This window comes from Littorina saxatilis, linkage group LG12, assembly GCF_037325665.1.
Source record: "Littorina saxatilis isolate snail1 linkage group LG12, US_GU_Lsax_2.0, whole genome shotgun sequence".
NCBI lineage: Eukaryota > Metazoa > Mollusca > Gastropoda > Littorinimorpha > Littorinidae > Littorina > Littorina saxatilis.
In genome coordinates, this window is record NC_090256.1 from 32181034 (window position 1) to 32202576 (window position 21543).

Sequence of the window (21543 nt, forward strand, 5' to 3'; positions counted from 1 at the left end):
TGAGCGTTGCCCATCAACAAATCACCATTCCGCTCTCCAGCCCCGAAGTCCTTAAAGGCACAGTGCAGCTCACAGCCTTCGTTTTGCGTTTTTGTTGCAGATGAGTGCATTTACAGTTCAAAAATCCTCCGATGGTAATAAAACAAACCCAAAACTACCCAACGACGACATCTGTGAAGCTCGACAGTTTCTTGTTCACGCGAGTGCATAAATTAACCTAGTTATTACGTGGTGTTTGGTCGGAGTTCGATTCAACTGAGTGATTCCGGCCTCCATTTTGTTTTACACAAACTCATGATGACGTCTGACATAGTTTGCTAGTGACGTGTCTTTTTGGGCATGATGTGGTGATCTACCTGATCTAAATTTAGATCCAAAAATAGGTCAAGACCAGCCGGGTCCGAGTACGAAATTAATTCGTAAAAAAATCGCAGTTCTTGACTCTTTGGGTGCGAGTCAATGAAACTTGGTAGTTCTTCTAACGGATAGCTGCCTGAGGTATGACTAAAAGCCCCAGGGGCTCCGTGCACCTGGATTTGACAAGTTCAGTACCTTTAAAGGCGTATTCCTTCGCGTGCAACAGACACAGATCAGTTCGGTCTTTAACACGGGATGAGAGAATGCATCCTTCAAATCAAACACATGATAGCAATCAAGAGCCTTGCTGGTAGAGTGTAGGGTGGAGATTTTTTGTTGAATTGATTTCATTAATAGCAGTTCTGTCAATGTGCAAAATAATTCAGGAAATGTTCGTACTCTCCAATTAAAGGCACAGTACGCCTCCCGTAAACCATCACAGAAACTGTCAGGCTTTTACACGCAGTACAAACACCCTTTCATATACACGTACACACTCACCGCTTTTGAACATCCTAGGTGCCCTACGTAAAGAGCGAGCAATTTTTAAAGAATTAATTTTGCGGATTGTCGGTGCGTTTTGGCGCTAGACCTAACTTTTAAAATCTAAATAATAAATTGACAGCTTGTTACACAAACATTCTTAAATCATAAAAGAATTCTTTTTTCATCAAGACAAGATCAGTACAATGGCGAAGTTTTGAAAGTTTGAGATCACGCAAGGTCGTGGTTCTCGTAGCAGACGACGGTAATGCCTATCGCCAGTTCCTCTGAACAGTCAAAAGCCATCGCTAGAGTTCGTGTGAATCACAGCCGTTTGTTTCGTTTAGATTCAGAGGTACATAATAACGTGCTATTGCAGATAAGCTTACAGCGAGTCGCATTGGAAATCACAAACTGACGACTACATTGTGAAAAAAAAGGAAACTGGATCACACGGGTTCACCACGCAAAAATGAATTCTTTCAAAATTGCTCGTTCTTTACGGAGGGCACCTAAGATGTTCTCAAGCGCTAAGTGTTTAAATGAAAGGGTGTTTGTACTGTGTGTAAAAGCCTGACAGTATCTGTGCTGGTTTACAGGAGGCTTACTGTGCCTTTAAAAAAGCTTCGTGCTGAGCAGACGATACATGGTTTTTTTGCAAAACGCGAACAATGGGAGCTTTTTATTTACACTGTGACGTCATTGTTTGCAATACACTACAACTATTTTCATTCCATCCGCATAATTATATACATCCAAGGTGCATGTTAATAACACCTGTGCCTTTAATCGACAACGTGTAGGTTTTTTTCTTCTTTCTTTCCTTTCTTTCTGTCATTTTATCATTCTTTCTGTTCAATCGTTCTTTCCTTCTCTCTTTCTTTCTTTCTCTCTTCGTTTCTTTCTCCTTCATTTCGTTTTTTTTTCTTTCTTTATTTTTTTCTTTCAATTTTTTTTTCAATCATTCTTTCTTTCAATCTTCCTTTCTTTGTCTTTGTTATTTCTGTTTTCAGCTTTTGCACTACAAAACAAGTTGGGTTTTTTTGGGTTTTTTTTATCCCATCTGCATATCTATGTTACAGTTAATCTGTGAAACCAGGGAATACGTGTATTAACTAAACTATTTTAGGTAATACATGAATTAACTGTTTTTGTCCGTCAGTCACAATTCATGTATTACCTAGTTAATACACGAATTCCCTGGTTTCACAGATTAACTGTAACATATGTACATATGCATCCAAGGTGCATGCAAAGTAACACTTGTGCCTTTAATTAAGCGTCCAGCCATTGCCCTCTCCTCATGACATCTATTATGTATGTGTAACTCATGCCAACCTCAGGCTAAATCTCGACACGACATCGCCATCCTGTTTCTGTTGACAGCCCAAATAAAGAATGAGAGGTTAGAAGAACGCACGCGAGGTGTAGCATAAATTGAAGACAGGCTGACCTAAATTCATTGTACTTTTAATCTCGGCTTTAGCAGGAACAGGTCTTTATGCTTTTATATTTTCATGTTTTTGGTTATTGTCATATTTTGTTTGGTTGTCTAAGAGCAGATGAACCACACCTTTCCATCCAGTGTTTATTTGTATGGACGATAAATGATCTTGTCTTCTGTCTTATATCTACAAGACCATCAACAAGATAAAGGAGAAAGAGGTGGTTAAAAGGTACGCAGATAAATTCAATGCACATGCATTGCAAGACTTTGACGAGATGAACGTTTAGCGAATAATAAAACACACAAAAACTAACTAACAAAAACGTCGCGTACAGCGATCTCAAAACATTCAGTCAATATATCTCAGCTTAAACATCAAAACGGAACTACAATTCTTCACTGAGACGGAGTCTTTGCCGACCAAAATTCGTTTACATGTACATGAGAATGTTGTTTTAGAACATAATACCATTCACATATTACACATCTAAATGATTTTGGATACACACGTGCGCGCCAGCACGCACACACACACACACACACACACACACACACACACACACAAACACACGCACGCACGCACATACACACACACACACGCACGCGGCACGCACACACTGGCACGCACGCACGCACACACACACACGCACCCACGCACGCACGCACGCACGCACGCACGCACGCACGCAAGGTAAGGTCGGTTTTGTTTTGTGGTTTTGTTTTTTACTAACCTTCAACCGATATGGCTATCCGAGGTAAGGTAAGGTAAGATAAGGTGAGGCAAAGTAAGGTAAGGCAAAGTAAGGTAAGGTATACGGTCAGGTAAGGCCAGTCAGGTCAGTCAGGTCAGGTCAGGTCAGGTCAGGTCATTCAGGTCAGGTCAGGTCAGGTAAGGTAAAGTAATGTAAGGTAAGATAAGCATATTAGTCCTGTTATAGCTAGGTTTCTTTCACGGAAACTCTTGTTGCTTTCTCCGCGGAGAGACTGAGTGAGCTTCCACAAAGTGCGACACCACATATTATGAATCTTGGACAGCCATGAACTTAGATAATAATAATAATAATAATAATAATAATAATAATAATAATAATAACGGGCATTTATAAAGCGCCTTATCAAAAGTTCAAAGCGCGGGACAACAATACATGTATACAAAAATCATACAATTACTGTCAGATTCAAACAACACATCATGCACATCTCACATCCCCAGACTCTATACTAAGGAACTATCCGTAGTGTTGTTGGAACAAGTGAGTTTTCAAATTGGACTTAAAAGATGAAATGGATGGAGAGTGACGTAATTGAAAGGGGAGTGAATGAATTCCATAACTGAGGTCCATAATACGAAAACGTGCGGAAGCCATGAGCCTTGCGTTTAAAGCGACCTTGACAGAGAAGTCGAGCATCATCAGAAGAACGAAGGGTGCGAGAGGGAGTGTAGAGAGAGACCAGTTCAGAAAGATAGGCAGGTGCCGATTCAGAGATGATATTGTAGCAGAAGCAGGCAGCTTTATACCTAATACGTTCAGATACAGGAAGCCAGTGAAGTTCTTTCATGAGAGGAGTGCAGGGTTGTCGATGCTGTGCTCTGAAAATGAGACGTGCAGCAGAGTGTTGTACTTTTTGCAAGGGTTGGAGAGTGGAGTCAGGGCAGCCTATGAGAAGGGAGTTGCAGTAATCTAATCTGGACAGAATGCAGGATGTAACGAGAGTTTTAGTGGCATCAACAGTGAGAAATTTTCTTATGGAACCTATTCTTCTGATCTCAAAGTAACATGTCTGACAGACTTTTTGATGTGTTGTTTCATTGAGAGGTGGGAGTCCATGATGAACCCAAGATTCCTAGCACTATCAGAGAGAGAAATGTCACTAGAACCTACTGTGATGGAGGCTGGAAGGGAAGTGGTCGAACAGGAAGCTCCAGAGAAAAGAAGAAATTCAGTCTTGTCATCATTTAACTTGAGCATATTGTTTGTCATCCATGATTTAATATCTGAAGTGCAGTTTTGGAGAGTGTGCGTCACCGCTTGGATTTCTGTAGGCTTGCATGCTTGTTGGAGTTGTGTGTCGTCTGCAAAGAGGTAGTGATTGACTGCGTGTTGCTTGATGACGGCAGAGAGAGGAGTGGTGTATAGTACAAATAAAACTGGGCCTAGAACTGATCCCTGGGGAACGCCGAAACAGAGAGGAGATGGAGGAGATGAGAGATTATTGACAGACACATACTGACTACGGCCCTGTAGATATGAACTAAACCAGTGAAGAGCGATAGAGTGAATGCCAAAAACAGATTCGAGACGAGAGAGCAGAACAGAGTGATCGATCGTATCGAACGCAGCTGAGTTATCCAAGAGAAGCAGAACTGATAGGTCATCATTATCCAGAGCAGAAAGAATGTCATTCACAACACGAAGCAAAACAGTCTCGGTGCTGTGGCCAGCCCTATACGCTGACTGAAGAGGGTTGCAGAGGTTGTTGGTTTCAAGGTGGGAGAGAAGCTGACTAAGCACTACTTTTTCCAGAATTTTAGAAATGAATGGCAAGTTGGAAACAGGCCTATAGTTTTTCAACTGATTTTTATCCAGAGATGGTTTCTTGATCAAAGGTTTAACTACTGCAGTTTTCAAGTCCATTGGCACAGTGCCAGAAGTGAGAGAAGAGTTGATTATGTTGGTTATGATGGGAAGAAAAAGGTCAAGGTTTTCATAAAACAAGTTGGTGGGGGTGGGGTCTAGCTCACAAGACTTTGGCACTGTGTTCTTCAAAATCTTCAAAACAAACTGCTCAGATACAGGAATGAAGCTATCCAACAAAGAACCAGAGAATTGTGAAGCCGGAGGCGAAGCCACTGGTGGAGGAAAGCTATTTCTGATGGTAAGCATATATATGTTACAGTAAGAACACGTACCTAGGGATTACGCGTAATCCCTGAATATTTCAGTGAATACGCGTAATCCCCGTTTCACTCAGGGATTTCACATAATCACTGAAATTTCTAGTGATTACGGGTAATACCTGAAAAATTGTCCCAGTAATTACGCGTAATCCCTGATGCTCATTTGATCATCATTGCCAACGTTGCGACGATCATAGCATACCTGGTTTGGTCTGGTTAAAAAAATGCAAACATTGACATATAATACAGTATGCAGAATTTTATTGGTCAAACATTCAGTAAGGTAAAACAGACTGACTCTCTCTCTCTCTCTCTCAGCTCTCTCTCTCTCTCTCTCTCTCTCTCTCTCTCTCTCTCTCTCTCTCTCTATTTCACTCATACACACACACACACAAACACACGTGCGCGCACGCATGCATGCACACACACACACACACAACGTAAACTGCTCCACGACCTAAAACAAAGCATTTAAAAATTCTCAAGAATGGCAGAAACCATTGGCATAATCACTCCTTGTTCGCCAGCTCGCAGATATATACGCAACTTCTTTTAACCATCCTTTCTGCTTGAGAAGTTTGTGCATCGGCTGCTTCGCGACGACGCCTGTTGATTTCTTTGATGCGTTCTGCCAGAATGGCAGATACCATTGACATAATCACTTGTTACAACAATTGAGGCTGCTATGAGTATGACAGCGTGAGTTACACAGAAGCCCAGCTTTAAGGCATTTACATCGCCTTGTTCTACACTTTTTGGCGCCAGTACGGTTGCATCTTGTGAAGCCTTGTCCACCTGATGCGGATTGAGAAATCACCGCCGAACGCAATGAAACAGTTTTTTCAGTGTTCATCTCGTCAGCGTTTAGAAGGCGCTGAGGGCACAGATCGATTTCTGGAATACAGACCACTGAGAATACCAGCTTTTACGGCTATCCTATATTGGTCTGTGTCTTCTCGTCTGTCAATTATGACACCAAGGATATTTTTAGGATCGCCTAGCCTCTCCCATGATCAACAAGTGGAACTGGCACAGCAACATTGTCTCCTTGTTCGCCAGCTCGCAGATCTACGCGACTTCTTTTCACCATCCTTTCTGCTTGAGAAGTTTGTGCATCGGCTGCTTCGCGACGACGCCTGTTGATTTCTTTGATGCGTTCTGCAACTCTGTGGTTTTCAGCAGAGGAAACAGGACTGTCAGATGGAGAGGGTGAGAGAGACGCCACGTGCTCTTCTGATTGTCCAGAAGAAACAGGACTGTCAACATCGTAAGCAGATGGTGTTGCTGTGGGCGAGGAAGGTCCTGTGGGTAGCTCAACGATTTCAGCTGTCATTGGCTGACTTGTCACATTGTCACCAGTGTCTTGTGCTGATGTGCTGTCATGTTCGTCTGGGAGCAGAACACCATCTGTCACATCATGTGCTGGTGTTTCATCACTTGTAGCTTGGATCTGGTTTGCAACACCATCAGTTTGGGAGAGAGAGTTGTCATTGTCCGAGTCTGGCCTGATTGGTGTGACAGCAAGAAGATCCTCCTCAGTCTCCATCCGAGCAATCACTTCCACCGGCAAAGCCGAAGTAGTAAGTCCAACACGAGCCTCACAGCCAAACATTGCAGAATATGGAGAGCACTTTATCCCGGAATGGAGAGCACTGTTTTTTCTGGAACTGAACAAACTTGATGCCCGTAGGCCAATCTTGTGAGTCATTGTCAGCCATCCATGCCACCAGCATATCTTTAATGTCACCGTTGGCGCGCTCAACCGACCCCTGACTTTGGGGATGGCGAGGCTCACCATGCACCAATGTTAGTTTTGGCCAAACTTCCTTCAGCTCTGTATAATGACTTGTGAAGTGAACTCGGATCCGTTATCGCTTTGGAGAATAACGGGGGCACCAATGAGAAGAAAAATGTCCAGTAGATGAAAAGCGACCTCTGCAGCTCTTTTGGACGTCAAGGCTCGAAGGATGCAAAACTTCGTCAGGTGATCCTGGTACACCATGATCCATTTCTTGTTGGATCCACTAGGCATGCTTTGCATGTCAATTAGATCTACCTGACCCCTTGACGAGAATTCCTTGGTGAGTATTGGACGAACGACAACACCCTTCGTCATCGGCCGTTTTCGTTTCTTTTGACATTCTTGACAGAGTGACTTGAACAGCTCAACGGCCTTAGTTGGAATGTTTGCATACTTCTTTTGTAGTTCTTTCAACATCCGGTCTCTTCCGCCATGGCCTGTTGAGATGTGGGCGCTCTTGACAACGTCAAACGTCTCCTCGATGCTCACGTCGTAGAGTGGCGACTCCTGCCTTGTCGAACGTCTCTGTATCAGTTTTTCTGTAGGCCCGCACTGGAGTACTTCATACCTGAAAAAACAATTAACATTTCACACATTGACCTTTCATTTTCTCACCATTAGTATGTCTCAGAGAGAGAGAGAGAGAAAAGAGAGAGAGAGAGAGAGAGAGAGAGAGAGAGAGAGAGAGACAGACAGACAGACAGACAGACAGACAGACAGACAGACAGACAGACAGAGACAGAGAGACAGAGAGAGACAGAGACAGAGAGAGAGACAAAGAGAGAGAGAGAGACAGAGAGAGAGAGAGAGAGAGAGAAAAGAGAGAGAGAGAGCATTTGTCTGAGACTGAGTAAAATACTAGATTGAAGTGAAAACTTACTTCTCCAACAGATAATATCCGAGCCGCCCCTTGGCATGGGAATTATCAGCTGCTGCTTTCAGGGCATCGATGGTCTTCTGATAGTCACACTTTGGAATTAATCCTTTTTTGTTTTCTTTAAAATGATCCATGAGCTTTTGTGTAAACCTTTCCTCGATAGACATCTTGACTTTGCTTGAGGAAGAGGAAGAATGAAGCAACAAGCAGTGGTTCAGACACATTTGAAAACTGAATAGTATTACCCAATATTGACGGACTGTGTGATGATATCTTCTGCTATGGTCTGTTGAGACAGTGATATCAAAATCGAGACCGGAGGTCTCAGTTTTGGCTGTTCCATATTCCTCTCTCTGATTATTATTTCTTTTTGTTACCTCTTTTCTTGTACTTTTCAGTATTTTAAAATGTCTTTTCTTTCAAACAGTCTTTAGTCACTTGCTCAACTAAATTCTGGGATAGTTACATTTTCATATATATTTGTTTGTTTTTAAATTTAGGTGTTTTTGTTTTTGAAGTGGGGAAGCAATAAAGAGGTCGTCGATATCAAAACTGATATCGACGGAAATGTCGTCGATATCACTTTTGCACTGAGCTCAGTTTTGCCCAATTGACCTATGGAAATCCACGTAACATATGAAATAGCAATGTTCACTAACATTTTGCTCATGTCTCCGTCGTTTAAACACACTTCAACTGCACTCACTGACGAAACTGAAAGGTCCTCTAAGTTAAACTATGCTGTGTGTATTTGTAGGTCATAGGTAATGTCGGTGTTCAGGGATGAAGATTACGCGAATTCATTGAATGCTCAATAGTAAGAACCCGGAAAATGACAGGTCTAATTTCAGGGATTTCGCGTAATCACTGGGAATTTCAGTGATTACGTGAAATCCCTGAGTGAAACGGGGATTACGTGTTTTCACTAAAATGCTCAGGAATTACTCGTATTCCGGGTTCTTACTGTAACATATATAAACGAGAGGGTAAAAAGTGGGTTGGGGGGGGGGCACGGTGGGGCGGGAGATGAGGGTGAAGGAGGTGGAGACAACTCACTTTCTGCCAAGATACAGTAGAGTGTACCTTCCGTACCGTGCAAACCATCTCTTAAATTATCACAGATCTGCCAAGGTTTGTTTGTTTGTTTGCTTAACGCCCAGCCGACCACGAAGGGCCATATCAGGGCGGTGCTGCTTTGACATATAACGTGCGCCACACACAAGACAGAAGTCGCAGCACAGGCTTCAAGTCTCACCCAGTCACATTATTCTGACACCGGACCAACCAGTCCTGGCACTAACCCCATAATGCCAGACGCCAGGCGGAGCAGCCACTAGATTGCCAATTTTAAAGTCTTAGGTATGACCCGGCCGGGGTTCGAACCCACGACCTCCCGATCACGGGGCGGACGCCTTACCACTAGGCCAACCGTGCCGGTATCTGCCAAGGTATGTCAGTCCACGGGACAAGCCCTCCATTTGGACACATACACAAAGCTACAGCCTGGCTGCTTTCTGTACGGAGTGGGATTGTTTTAGCTGTATGGACGAATTCCGAAACACACACACTCTTTCTTCTCTTCGAAACATTGAGGCAAGTTTTCCCACGTATGTTGGCCAATCAGTAGCAAGGGGCGTGTCTCCACGGCCACACGTACGTGGTCCCCGTCATGTGGGCAAGTTTGTCTCAATGTTTCCAAGAGAAACAACTCTTTGGCGAACGTATACAAACCGAAGGAGTTATTTCCAAACATCGTCTATTAATTTCAACAGTGTCGCCCATATCAATCTGGAAAATGAGTTCAGCGGCAAAGAAATTCAGCTCATCAAAGGAAGCAGAATGTTAGGATGTTTCCAAGATGAACAAGAAATTCCTCTGATAGGAAAAACACCCCCGTTGGTCAAAGGGAAATAACCATTCTCACTGCCACCAACTGAGAAGGTTATTTCCCTTTGACCAACGGGGGTGTCCGTCTATAAGTCGTTGTATAATTTTAATCCACCAATAACTCCCTAACCGTGTGTTTGACTGGTCCCAATTTTTGTAAGGACCGTCTCAGGAATGTATAGAACCTGTTCCCCAAGTTTGGTGACGATCGGTCCGTTCATTCTTGAGATCTACTTGCGAACACAAACACACAAATACCGCCACAAACACACAAACACATCGAGTGAAACCTATACACACCCCTATACCGGGGGTGTAATCATACGCTTTTACCCCATGGAAACGATTCGTTTAGTCATATCGGTTGAAGGGACGTTATAAACAAGAAACCCCGTTTAAAAGCTTGGACTGATCCGCAATGGCTTGCGTCCTCGATTACAAGAGAGAAATGTATCTTTGAAAACGATTGGTCAGAAAAAAGCTGAACACATTCAAAACATCTTGAATTATTACACTAATTCTGCGCAAAACAGAGATAAATACTGTAGCTAGAGTGGCTATGGACATGTATAGCCCTACTGGTGAAGACAAAATACGTCCTGTGTTGTATATCTTTGCAATGGGTAGAAGAAGAAAAATGTGTTATGATGCCCTCTTTGCCATTAATGGTATGCCACAAGATGACATATGCAACCACTCCCACTGCAAAAGTTATGCAAAACAATGCAGCCGGTCCCTATGTTTGGTCATAAACGACATTCTAAAACCTGATTTTGACAACAACTAAAAATAGATTATCAGGGAAGAAAACCAGGTCAGGTGGTGATGACGCGGAAGAGGAGGCAAAACAGACATTACGATACGGAAGGAGGGGGAGCGTGGGGGAGAGGTGTGTGAGGGCAACGGTGGGGCGGGCGGGTTTGTGTGTGTGTGTGTATGTGTGTGTGGGTGTGTGTGTGTGTGTGTCTATGTTTGTCTGTGTGTGTCTATGTGTGTGGGGGAAGGGATGCGGGAGGCGTGTTTGTGTGTGTCTCAGTCTGCGCGTGTATGTGTGTGTGGGTGTGTGTGTGTGTGTGTGTGTGTGTGTGTGTGCGTAAAGTCTGCTGGTTTAATTCAGAGCAAGGGTGAAGAACCTGAGGGAGGAAGGAAAACAATGGGAGAGTAGATGGGGGGTGTGACGACAGTTGTTTTCACAGCTATTACGTAAACACACAGAATATTTTACATTTCAGAGGTCTAGGATGTTCGAACGACACTTTATAAAGCAATGGGCTAGGCTCAACATTTCAGACTCTCGGAAAGTGAACTCCAGCTCACCATCATCTTGTCTTGGAGACAATCTTACAGGTAGGCCCCTTCGTGTCTCTTGCTTCTTCAAGCAGCATTTTGACAATATCCAAGCAGCATTTTGACCATTTCCAAGCAGCATTTTGACAATTTCCAAGCAGCATTTTGACAATTTGCAAGCAGCATTTTGACAAATTCCAAGCAGCATTTTGACCATTTCCAAGCAGCATTTTGACAATTTCTAAGCAGCATTTTGATAATTTCCAAGCAGCATTTTGACAATTTCCAAGCAGCATTTTGACAATTTTCGAGAAGCTTAAAGGCATATGTACGCGCTCCCGTGTTTACAAAGTGTAGTTTGCCCACAATCGATGTCAAATGCATCATAAGGCCATATAATGACGATATGTCGCAATGCGCGGACCATATACATGCATTACAGCTTGTTCTAGCCTCTGAAAAAGTGAGGATGTCAACAAAGACGCGGAGTTATTTCCCTTGCGTCAACGTTCCCTCTGTTGGCAAATCTATAAATAGGACGATCTAGATCAAAATAAAAATTCAAATATCTCAACATTTAAGGGGTCCTAGACCACAATATTTTGCAGGGAACTTAATTTAGCATGTCTCCAGCTGTTGGTAAAGCAATTAGCGTGTATATTCATCGAGTTAATATGCCTTTAAGCATTTTGACAATTTCAAATATATTCCAGATAGAATAGGACAAAGCATGATTCATATTAATTGGGCGAAGTCGATTTCACGAAGCTCGCTACACGAAGCTTTGGCACAACATTTTCGGTTCAAAGATTTCGCAAAATCTTCGCGCAGGCAACTTTAGGCTCAACAAGGACAGGCTTATCAATACAAATGTACTTACCAGATGCATAGACACACAGACACTATAAAGTATTTGGTACTTTAGTATTTTCCTATGTCTATTTTCCTGTGTCTGTGCGGTCACGTCTCTGGTGAGTACATTTTATTGTTGATTTGTTGTAATTTAGCTCTTCTCACCTGCAGTCTCTCTTTCAGTCTCTCATTCAAGACAGTGCTACATGCTATGAGACACAAACAAACAAACTTTTAGCATTAAAACTTTCAGCTTATAGATCGTTGTTTATGAATTCTAATGCATGATTGACAAAAGCGTTCTTAATACCAGACAAACAAACAAAGCAACATAGGATTAAAATGGTGACAAATTTCATCGTCATACAAACAAGACTTCTTTTTCTTCTTCTTCTTCTTCTTCTTCTTCTTCTTCTTCTTCTTCTTCTTCTCCTTCTTCTTCTTCTTCTTCTTCTTCTTCTCCTTCTTCTTCGTGTGCCTCGCGCCCCCTAATTGGCGTAGTGGCGCGTCACCCGGGTGGTGGATGGGGGAGCCTTCTCTACTAACTTCTGAGAGAAGGTCGCATCACTCTCGATGCCGTGAACCTAATTAGGATCTTTTTCTTGTCTCTTCTCTATTTCTGCCTCCCCAAAGCCCTTTCACTTACCTTTTCTAACCCATAAAATTCTCCACCTTTTTTTCCCCAAAATAAGGTGAATTCCGAGTTTGTCATGTGTGACCAGGGTATGAGTGGCTGACACCTTAATGCTCAGGGCGTATCTTGTGTAGTTTTGATGGCTTCAAGTAGAAAAGAAGAAAGTGTGTTGGCTAGGTTACACACTGGTCACACTTATATAACACATGTTCACCTGCTTAAAAGAGAAGAGGCACCATGGTGCCACGCCTGTGATAATAGTTTTACTGTGATACATAGTTTTACTGTGATACATTTCCTGACTTTGTTTTTTGAAATTGGTTTAATTTAAATTTGTGTAATGTTAAACTTGTGGGGTCCTGATTTGGCCTACATGGTCCGCTGGACCCAAAAAGCAACAGATATCAATATTCTTCTTGTGAGTTTTAAAAAAACAAAAACACTATGATATGCTTATATTATCCAACAATCTTTGTTTGGTGGTCATTTTTCAATACTGTTTACAGAAGAAGAATGAATCACTGGCCAAAATCCGATTTCACATTGGACAAATGTTTTGTGCCGACTGAATTTCTGAAACAATGCAAACACTGAAACATGTGTTTTTTCTAAAGCAGTACCGCGTATTAAAAACAAAAGGTAAGACGCAAGATTTTCATCATGGCTTTTCACGTGCAACATGACTTGAACAAATTTCTTTAATTTCACGTAATCTACTAAAGCCAAACTTTTTATCATTATTTTAGGCAATATTCCTAGTAAAAGACTTGCTACTGTATGCTTTACTTCCATCCATGAGAACTAGATCCAACACATTTTTTTTCTATTCTGACATTAGGTGTAGTCGTGTTTTATACCAGGCATATGACACCAAGGCATCGAAGACTTGATCGAGTGGCTCTTTCGGTGAATATTTTATGATATATCAGTAAGTACGCGTACTTCAGTCTTTTAAGAAGAGACACTTGGGTCTTGAGGGGAAAAACTTAGTTTTCTAGCAAGTTGATCTTTTTTTAGTCAGGATTATTAATATTTATATTAGGTATGACTTCCTGATTAGAGAAATATGCGGCAAAACTTGACGTTTCGTTGCCATGGAAACCTTCCAAAATGGTCGCCAAATGTGACATTGACAAATCCTAGTGACACTTTTAAGAATAAGGTCTGAAGTAACACCATTCACACGTTCAAGGCTGCATCTTGTTCCTGAACAAAAAAGATCTCATTAAAAGATTAACAACTGGTAGCGACTCTACGAAACTGGAGCAATCATGGCAGAAAATCGAATACGCATTTCATCTCAAGAGGATGAAAGTCGCTTGTTAATTTCAATGCTTGTTATTCTCTCAGGTGCCAGCAGAAAGGTTCCGTGCAACTCTCGCTTACTCCATTACACATGTCGTATGCATAAAGAGCGATTACTTCCCTTTGGTTATTTGATATCTTAACAACGCTCTGCCTCATTTCGTTGAAGCTACTCTTACACTGTGCCGAATTGCCCTTGCGAATAGCATTTTCCAATATTTCACAATGATCGAGACATGGTCGCAAGACTTTCGTAAATGTTCTTAACTATTCCTTACAATTCGTCTCTTGTTTTGAACATAGCAACTTGCTCCTAATATTCGCAAGGAAGTCATATTGCTATTTTTTTTCGCAACGTACTCGTTAGTACTCGCAAGACATTTGTAATCATCGCAATGTATTCGTGGCGCTAGCAAGCCATTCGCAACCATTCGTTATGCCTGTCTTTACATTGTGCCGAATATCCTTGCAAATATGAACATGTTGTATTCGGCAAAAAATAGACACATGGACATGAATAATATAGAAAATTGGAAGCCTTACCAATCCTTGCGAATGTCTTACAAATGGTTGCGAGTGCTTGCGAATGTGTTCCGATCATTGAGAATACATACGCATCAAAATCGCCGTTTAGTTGCAAGACGTTTGCAAGATGATATTCTTACTGTTTTTAAAACATTCGCAAGCAATTGCAGTCACTCGCAAGCATTCGTAAGGCTTTCGCAACATTCTTATGAATTGAGAAGAAATGGTCAAAACATTCCTGAGAAATTCGTAATGAATTCGCAACCATTCGCAAGATGTTGGCAAAATGTGCACGAATAAAGTCCTTACGAATGGTTGCGAGCGCTACGCATACCTTTAGGATGATTACGAATGGTTTGCGAATACTTACGAGTACGTTGCGAAACATTTAGAATATGCCGACTTCCTTGCGAATATTAGGAGCATCATTGTTGCTAATGTTCGCAAACAGAGACGAATGGTGGTGAATGGTTAAGAACATTTACGAATGTCTTGCGACCATGTCCCGATCATTACGAGTCATTGGCGAATTCTATTCGTAAGGGCAATTCGCCAGAGTGTAAGAGCAACATTACGAGCAATGCGAATTGCATACTCGTTTTATTCGTAAGATGTTTGCAAGCACTCGCAACACTCGCAAGGCCACCCGCAACGTTCGTAATAGATCCGTGTATGGATTCGTATACAATCGCAATGATCATTAGACATTCGCAACCAGTCGCAACCATTCGTATGACATTCGCAAGGATTCGTAAGCCTTCGATTTTTCTCTGTTTTTTCCTGTCCATTCGTCTCTTTTTTTGCCGAATACAACATTTTCATATTCGTAAGGATATTCGGCACAGTGTAAGACAGGCTTTAAGATTCATACCAATGACTGTAAAAGTAATTTGAAAATAATGCTAGCATTTTCTTGGCACAATAGCACTTCCTCTATGTGAAGAGTTCCAAGGTCTTCTCTAGTATGTGTTTTGTGACTTGTTCTGTACATGAAGTGTCCTTGTTGTGAACTCCTTAATCCACAATATGTGATTTTGGGGAGAAACTCACCTTGTTTTGGGGCTCTCACTGGTTCGCAGCCGGGACACTGGATTTTGCCTAGTGCAGCCGTGTCTCCGGCGTGAACACTGACATCATCACAACAAACGTAAACCAGGGATTAATACAACTTCCAAATTAGGTCCTGTGGTTGTACTTGATTGGACGGATTCTCCATTCAATTACGTTTTACCCAACCCTCGTTTATATGATTCTTGGCATGTCATCATATTGAAAATTCTGTATCATAAAGTCTGTTCTATTAGTTTCTCCAAAAAAAATTCAAATTATCAAAGCCAAACTATTAGCGAAATCTTTTTTATTGGTCAATCGGTGTCCGATCTCATTAAGCTTAACTTAGCAGATGTAAGACTAGCTGATTTTAGCTTAGTTTAAGCTAAGCTGCAATTAAAAAGCGCGCACTGTTTTACCAGTGATATTTGTGCATACACAAAAAGGAATGCGTTTACCTAACTTTGAACACGTTCGAAGACTGTGAAGAGTTGTGCCATGCGGGGGGAAACTGCAGTAAGTCAGTGTCCAACAGTACAGATCACTGGTATGTGTCATCGGTCCAGTCTGTACATGATTGCTGATACAAGGAGCAAGGTACTTTAAGGGCACACTTCTTTCCGTGTAAACAGTACGCCTTACCGTCTCAGATCTGGCCAGGCTTTTACATGGGATAAGACCACCCCTCCACTTAGTCACATAACAGAAATGAACAGCCTGGGAGCACATGGTATGTGTACAAGTGATCATGAAGGGATGGTCTTATCGTTATTCTATGTAAACCCTCGACAGATCTGAGACAGTGAGCTGAATATGCCTCGATCCAATAACTAGCCTTTATTTGTTATTATGTTTTATCTGTCGTCTAATAGTTGTTGTGTGTTGCACCTGACAGGCAGCAGAAACAACCCACCATGAAAACCCTTCTGAAGATCACCCTTGTGCTGTTGCTCGCCGTCATTTCCACTGGTGAGAATCATAACTTCGATCCTTCTCCGTCACCACACACACGCATACGCGCGATTTCACACACGCATGTGGGCACTCCAGTACGCACACAGGCAAGCACGCACGTACACGCACGCACTGCGTACGTACACGCACGCACACCGACACACACACACACTGACTCACTCACACACACACAATCAGTTTGGAATCATAATACCAAGCTCATTGGGCGGCAGATTCATTGAAACAATTTCCGAGGCCGAGGTATACACCCCCTCAATTACCATTCTTGGCCCGGCTCAGGCTTTACTGGCTATGTCCCATCAGAATCAGTTTGAGGGGGTCAAATAAGCCCTAGTCTTTTTTCCCAAGGCTTAACCCAGCAAAAGTATAACTAATTAAACCATTTTGAATGGGGGGTAGGAACCATTTAGTCAGTAATACATTGGGGCGGACTGGGGGGGGGGGGGTGTTATTTGTGACCGTGTGACAAAGATCTTCAACAATGAACAGTTATCTTGAATACACCACAGCTTTGGAGAATGTCCCACTGAGTTCCATGCCGTCTCCATCCTCATTTTCAGATGTGATCACAGCCCAGTTAGGCGGGGGAGCGCAAGGGGGAATGACCCCGTTTGCCGGAGGTCAGCAGGGGGGCTTCAACCCTTTCCTGCTCTGGTCCCTCGTTGCCAACAGCGGGAACGACAGAATTAGACGCCTGTTCCTCTGGCAGTTGATCTCTGGTCAGGGCGGTGGGCTTTTTGGCGGAGGACAAGGGGGAGCCGGTGGAGGATTCGGATTCAACCCTTTGCTCTTGTTAGGCTTGCAGAGTAAGTGTGTAGGCTACATTATGATAGACGTGCTTGTACGATTGTACAGTCCGGTGGAGTTGGTGTGGACTCAGTGATACCGTGTTGAGTGCTGAGTGTTTGTGTTGTGTGCTCACTGTTTAGGGCATGCATGCGTGTGCATCACTTTGATATGCAATTTTGTCGCGTGTGTGTGTGTGTGTGTAACTGAATATCAATATACACACTAAGACACACAGACACGCGCTATTCTCTGTCTCTCCCTTAATTATACGTAAGTCAGTCTGTCTCTGTTGATTTGCGTGCGCATGTGTGTGTAGGCTTATGTGTGTGCGTGTATGTGTTCGTGCGTGCGTGCATGTGTGAATATGTCTTCTGATAGCATTATGTGTAAGTCTCTTTTTTTCCTTCATCGTGTTAAATATTTCAGGCTAACACATACCCTGTATCTTTTGCAGACTGAAAAACCAAGGGGTCACGAAGCCTGTCGTTTCCTCAAACCTGAAGTTCAAAACTTGGGTTTCCGACCTCTAACGGCTTCTGCCACTGACAACACAATGTCACTTACTCTGGTAAAATATCGACAACACTGACAATGGAATAAAAATGTTTATATAAGACTTTACTTGCTGTCATGTTCAGTGACATGTGTGTATGCATGAGTTCATGTGCATATGCAAGGACATGTTCGTGCACTATACATGTTCCCGCATACAAAGAGTGAGAGAGACAGTGAGAGAAAGATAGAGAGAGAAAGAGAGAGACACACACACACACCACACATACACACACGCACGCATGCGCACACCATGTTCATAACAAACACTCTTGTAAGTTTTCATGATATTCAATTCAACTGACTTACTCAACTTGTCAGTGCGTTTATTTCACACACACACACACACACACACAAACACATTCACACACACACACACACACACACAAACACATTCACACACAAATGTTCACACACACACACACACACAAACACTGCTTCATAATGCATAAACAGGATCAGAACCAACCTTTAACCAACTATATCCTCCTCAGCACATTTATAATATAACAAGTCGCGTGGAGCAAAATTAATACATTCAATCAATCTGTCGAGCTCACAGTATGAAACTGAAGGCGCTGCGACATTTGCCGATTACTCGGGACTCGCTGATCGCTTGAAGTGACAAACCAGCACAGTAGTGTAAATCGTTTCACAGGACAACGCCCTTTTCTTTATTCTTTTAAACTTTCTGAGCTTGTTTTTAATCCAAACATAACATATTTATATGTTTTGGAATCAGAAAATGATAAGGATCGATTGCTAAAAACTTTACTTTCCATTACAATTTTCAGATTTTTAATGACCAGACTCATGAATTAATTTGTAAGCTTCCAAGCTAAAATGCATTCTAATAGCCTGGGCTTTGCCGAAGATTGCTTGACCAAAGTTTCAAACAATTTGAGTGGCCCATGATGTCAGCACAGTGCGGCATCAAGTTTTGCAAAAAGTCGAATATAATATCATCAAATCTGTGGATATTATCTAGACCTTCCATGTACACTTGTCACAAAAAGTCAAGGAACAACTGACATATTCACATGGAAAAAGCAAACAGCAATATCTTCATAACCCGAAAAACGAAATCAACCAAACTTGGCTAATGCACTGACAACAACTCGCAAATTGTCTAGACAGCGGCATCATTGGCCGCATGTGATGCACGGACGCGGTGCTAGGCAGGCGGAAAGTGCAGGCCCTCCACGTCAAAAATGCGCCTAAATTCACTGGCTCAGCAGAATGAACATTGGTACTGAACATCGGAACTGATCATGGCACGTGCTAGGCGGGCGTCTGGGCTGTGAAACTCACCGCACTGAAAGCCTTTATAAGCCAGCGTTTCACAGCTATGGTCCATTCCAACACTATGGTCCAGAGACGATCGCTGCCAGATGTCGACAAAGGACGAGCCCTTGCCTGGCTTCAGGGCGGCGCCACCTACCGAGCTGTTGCCCACCGACTTGGGGTGTCTCCATCGGTTGTCTGGAGGCTACAAGAACGCTGGAGAGCGACTGAACGGGTCCAGGACAGGCCAAGATCTGGGAGACCAAAAAAGACTGATGCAAGGGCTGATCGTTACATCGTCCGCCAGGCTCTGACGTCACGCACCATCACTGCAGAGCGCATCAGGGGGCAGCTAAGGGTGGCTACCAACATTCAAGTCAGCACGCAGACCATCAGGAACCGTCTCCACAACGTGCGGCTCCGTTCCAGAGTACCAGCCAAGAAGCCCAAGCTGACTCCAGTCCACAAACGAGCCCGCCGAGACTGGTCTGCTCGTCATTCGAGATGGACACGTCATCAATGGGCCACTGTTCTCTTCAGCGACGAAAGCAGGTTTAATCTGATGCATCCGGACAAGCGGCTGTCCGTATGGCGACGAGAAGGCGAACGGTTTAACCAGGACTGTGTCCAGGAGGTCCTCGCGTATGGTGGAGGCTCCGTGATGGTATGGGGAGGCTTCTCTGCCAACCATAAGACCCCCCTGTACCACATCCAGGGGAATCTGACCGGGGCACGCTACAGGGACGAGATCCTGGGTCCGATTGTCATCCCTTTCCTGCAACAGCTGGGACCCCAGGCCACTTTGCAGGACGACAACGCCACACCGCATCGCGCCAGGGTGGTTGGGGCCTTCCTGCAGCAGCAGGGAGTTCACAGAATGGAATGGCCAGCCTGCAGCCCAGACTTAAACCCAATCGAAAATGGCTGGGATCATCTTGACAGGCAGCTGCGAGACAATCACCCTCCCCCAAACACCCTTCAGGACCTGCTGGCATACCTCCAACATGAATGGCAAAACCTGGACCAGCAGCTCCTCAGAAGACATGTGCAGTCCATGCGTCGACGCTGCAACGAATGCTTGGCCCGGCGGGGTGCCCATACCCATTACTGACATTGTTTTGTTGACATGAGACAGTTGTGACTTTTGAAATTCAACACGCTTGCAGTGAACTGAGTTTAACTCATCATTCCGTTATTGGATACCAATGAAATTTGCCACATTCAATGTGTGGCCCAGAAGGTGTACTTTGGTGTAAACGATTAATAAATTGGTGAAATCGTTTCGGAGATATGACTTTTTGAATTTTTGTTCCTTGACTTTTTGTGACTAGTGTAGTTTCATAAAGATCTGTCTGGTAGTTTTCCTGGAATTGCTTTCTTTCTTTCTTTATTTGTGTTTAACGTCGTTTTCAACCACGAAGGTTATATCGCGACGGGGAAAGGGGGGGAGATGGGATAGAGCCACTTGTTAATGGTTTCTTGTTCACAAAAGCACTAATCAAAAAATTGCTCCAGGGGCTTGCAACGTAGTACAATATATTACCTTACTGGGAGAATGCAAGTTTCCAGTACAACCTGGAATTGCTGTCCACACACACACACACACATACATACACATGGGTGCAACCTGGAAAATTCCAAAAACCAGCAAAAGTTGGGGTCCAGCTTTTTTAGTATTTAAAATGCCACAAAAAAACTCTTCTGGAACAAAAACATCGGCAGCCGATGAAACCAAAAACCGGCTGCCGGCATGTAGCCGGCAGAGTTGCACCCATGCATACATGTACATACATACACACACCACTACCCTCGTCTCAATTCCTGGTCTATGTTAAGTCAAAATTGACTAAATATAATCAGGAACTTCATTAAAGAGACGTTACTTCCCATGTAACCCATCTTGTCAACCATAAAGATCTTTTGTCTTCTTCTGCATTGATGGGCTGGGACTCCCATGTACACTCGTGTTTACACAGTATATTATAATATTCAGTGTGAAAAAAGGTATGTGGGTTGTTAACATCTCAGCATTACATTTTTTGGGGTGGTGTCTTACAAAACACATGAAACAATTCTGAACAACCATAAAATGATGAAGCAAAAAAAACACCAAACAGAACAAACAACAAAATGTGTGAAAACAGCAACAATGTTGAGAAAAAAACACCAGAACGATCAAATGGTCTGTCAATTGTAACAATAAGGCTTGTGAATAACCTTAAACATCTGATTTGTAAAACTACCAGACATGTTTAAAGATAGACAAAAATAATGATCATGACTATCTCCATTCAGGTTTTCACGACTCTCATGGCAGTAACATCAACATTAGATGATGTTTGGGAATATCTCTGAGGTTTTTTTGTGACACTGTGACAGCTCCATCCAATGCCTTTTTCTTGTGAAAACATGCATATTAGAGCTCAGTAGTCAAAGAGACGCTGACAGCTCCATCCAATGCCTTTTTCTTGTGAAAACATGCATATTAGAGCTCAGTAGTCAAAGAGACGCTATCCGCGTACAGTCAAACCTCCCCTAT

At 42.9% G+C, this 21543-nt stretch overlaps 1 protein-coding gene across 1 annotated transcript; it reads left to right on the forward strand.

Moving 5' to 3' along the window:
- The first annotated feature begins 10956 nt into the window (after positions 1-10956).
- Positions 10957-17789, forward strand: LOC138981756 (uncharacterized). The gene is made up of 4 exons (XM_070354831.1): positions 10957-11098; positions 16300-16373; positions 16940-17185; positions 17623-17789. Exons 2-4 carry the CDS (start codon positions 16319-16321, stop codon positions 17625-17627), a joined length of 306 nt encoding a protein of 101 aa, XP_070210932.1. The 5' UTR covers positions 10957-11098; positions 16300-16318; the 3' UTR covers positions 17628-17789.
- Positions 17790-21543: the final 3754 nt, after the last annotated feature.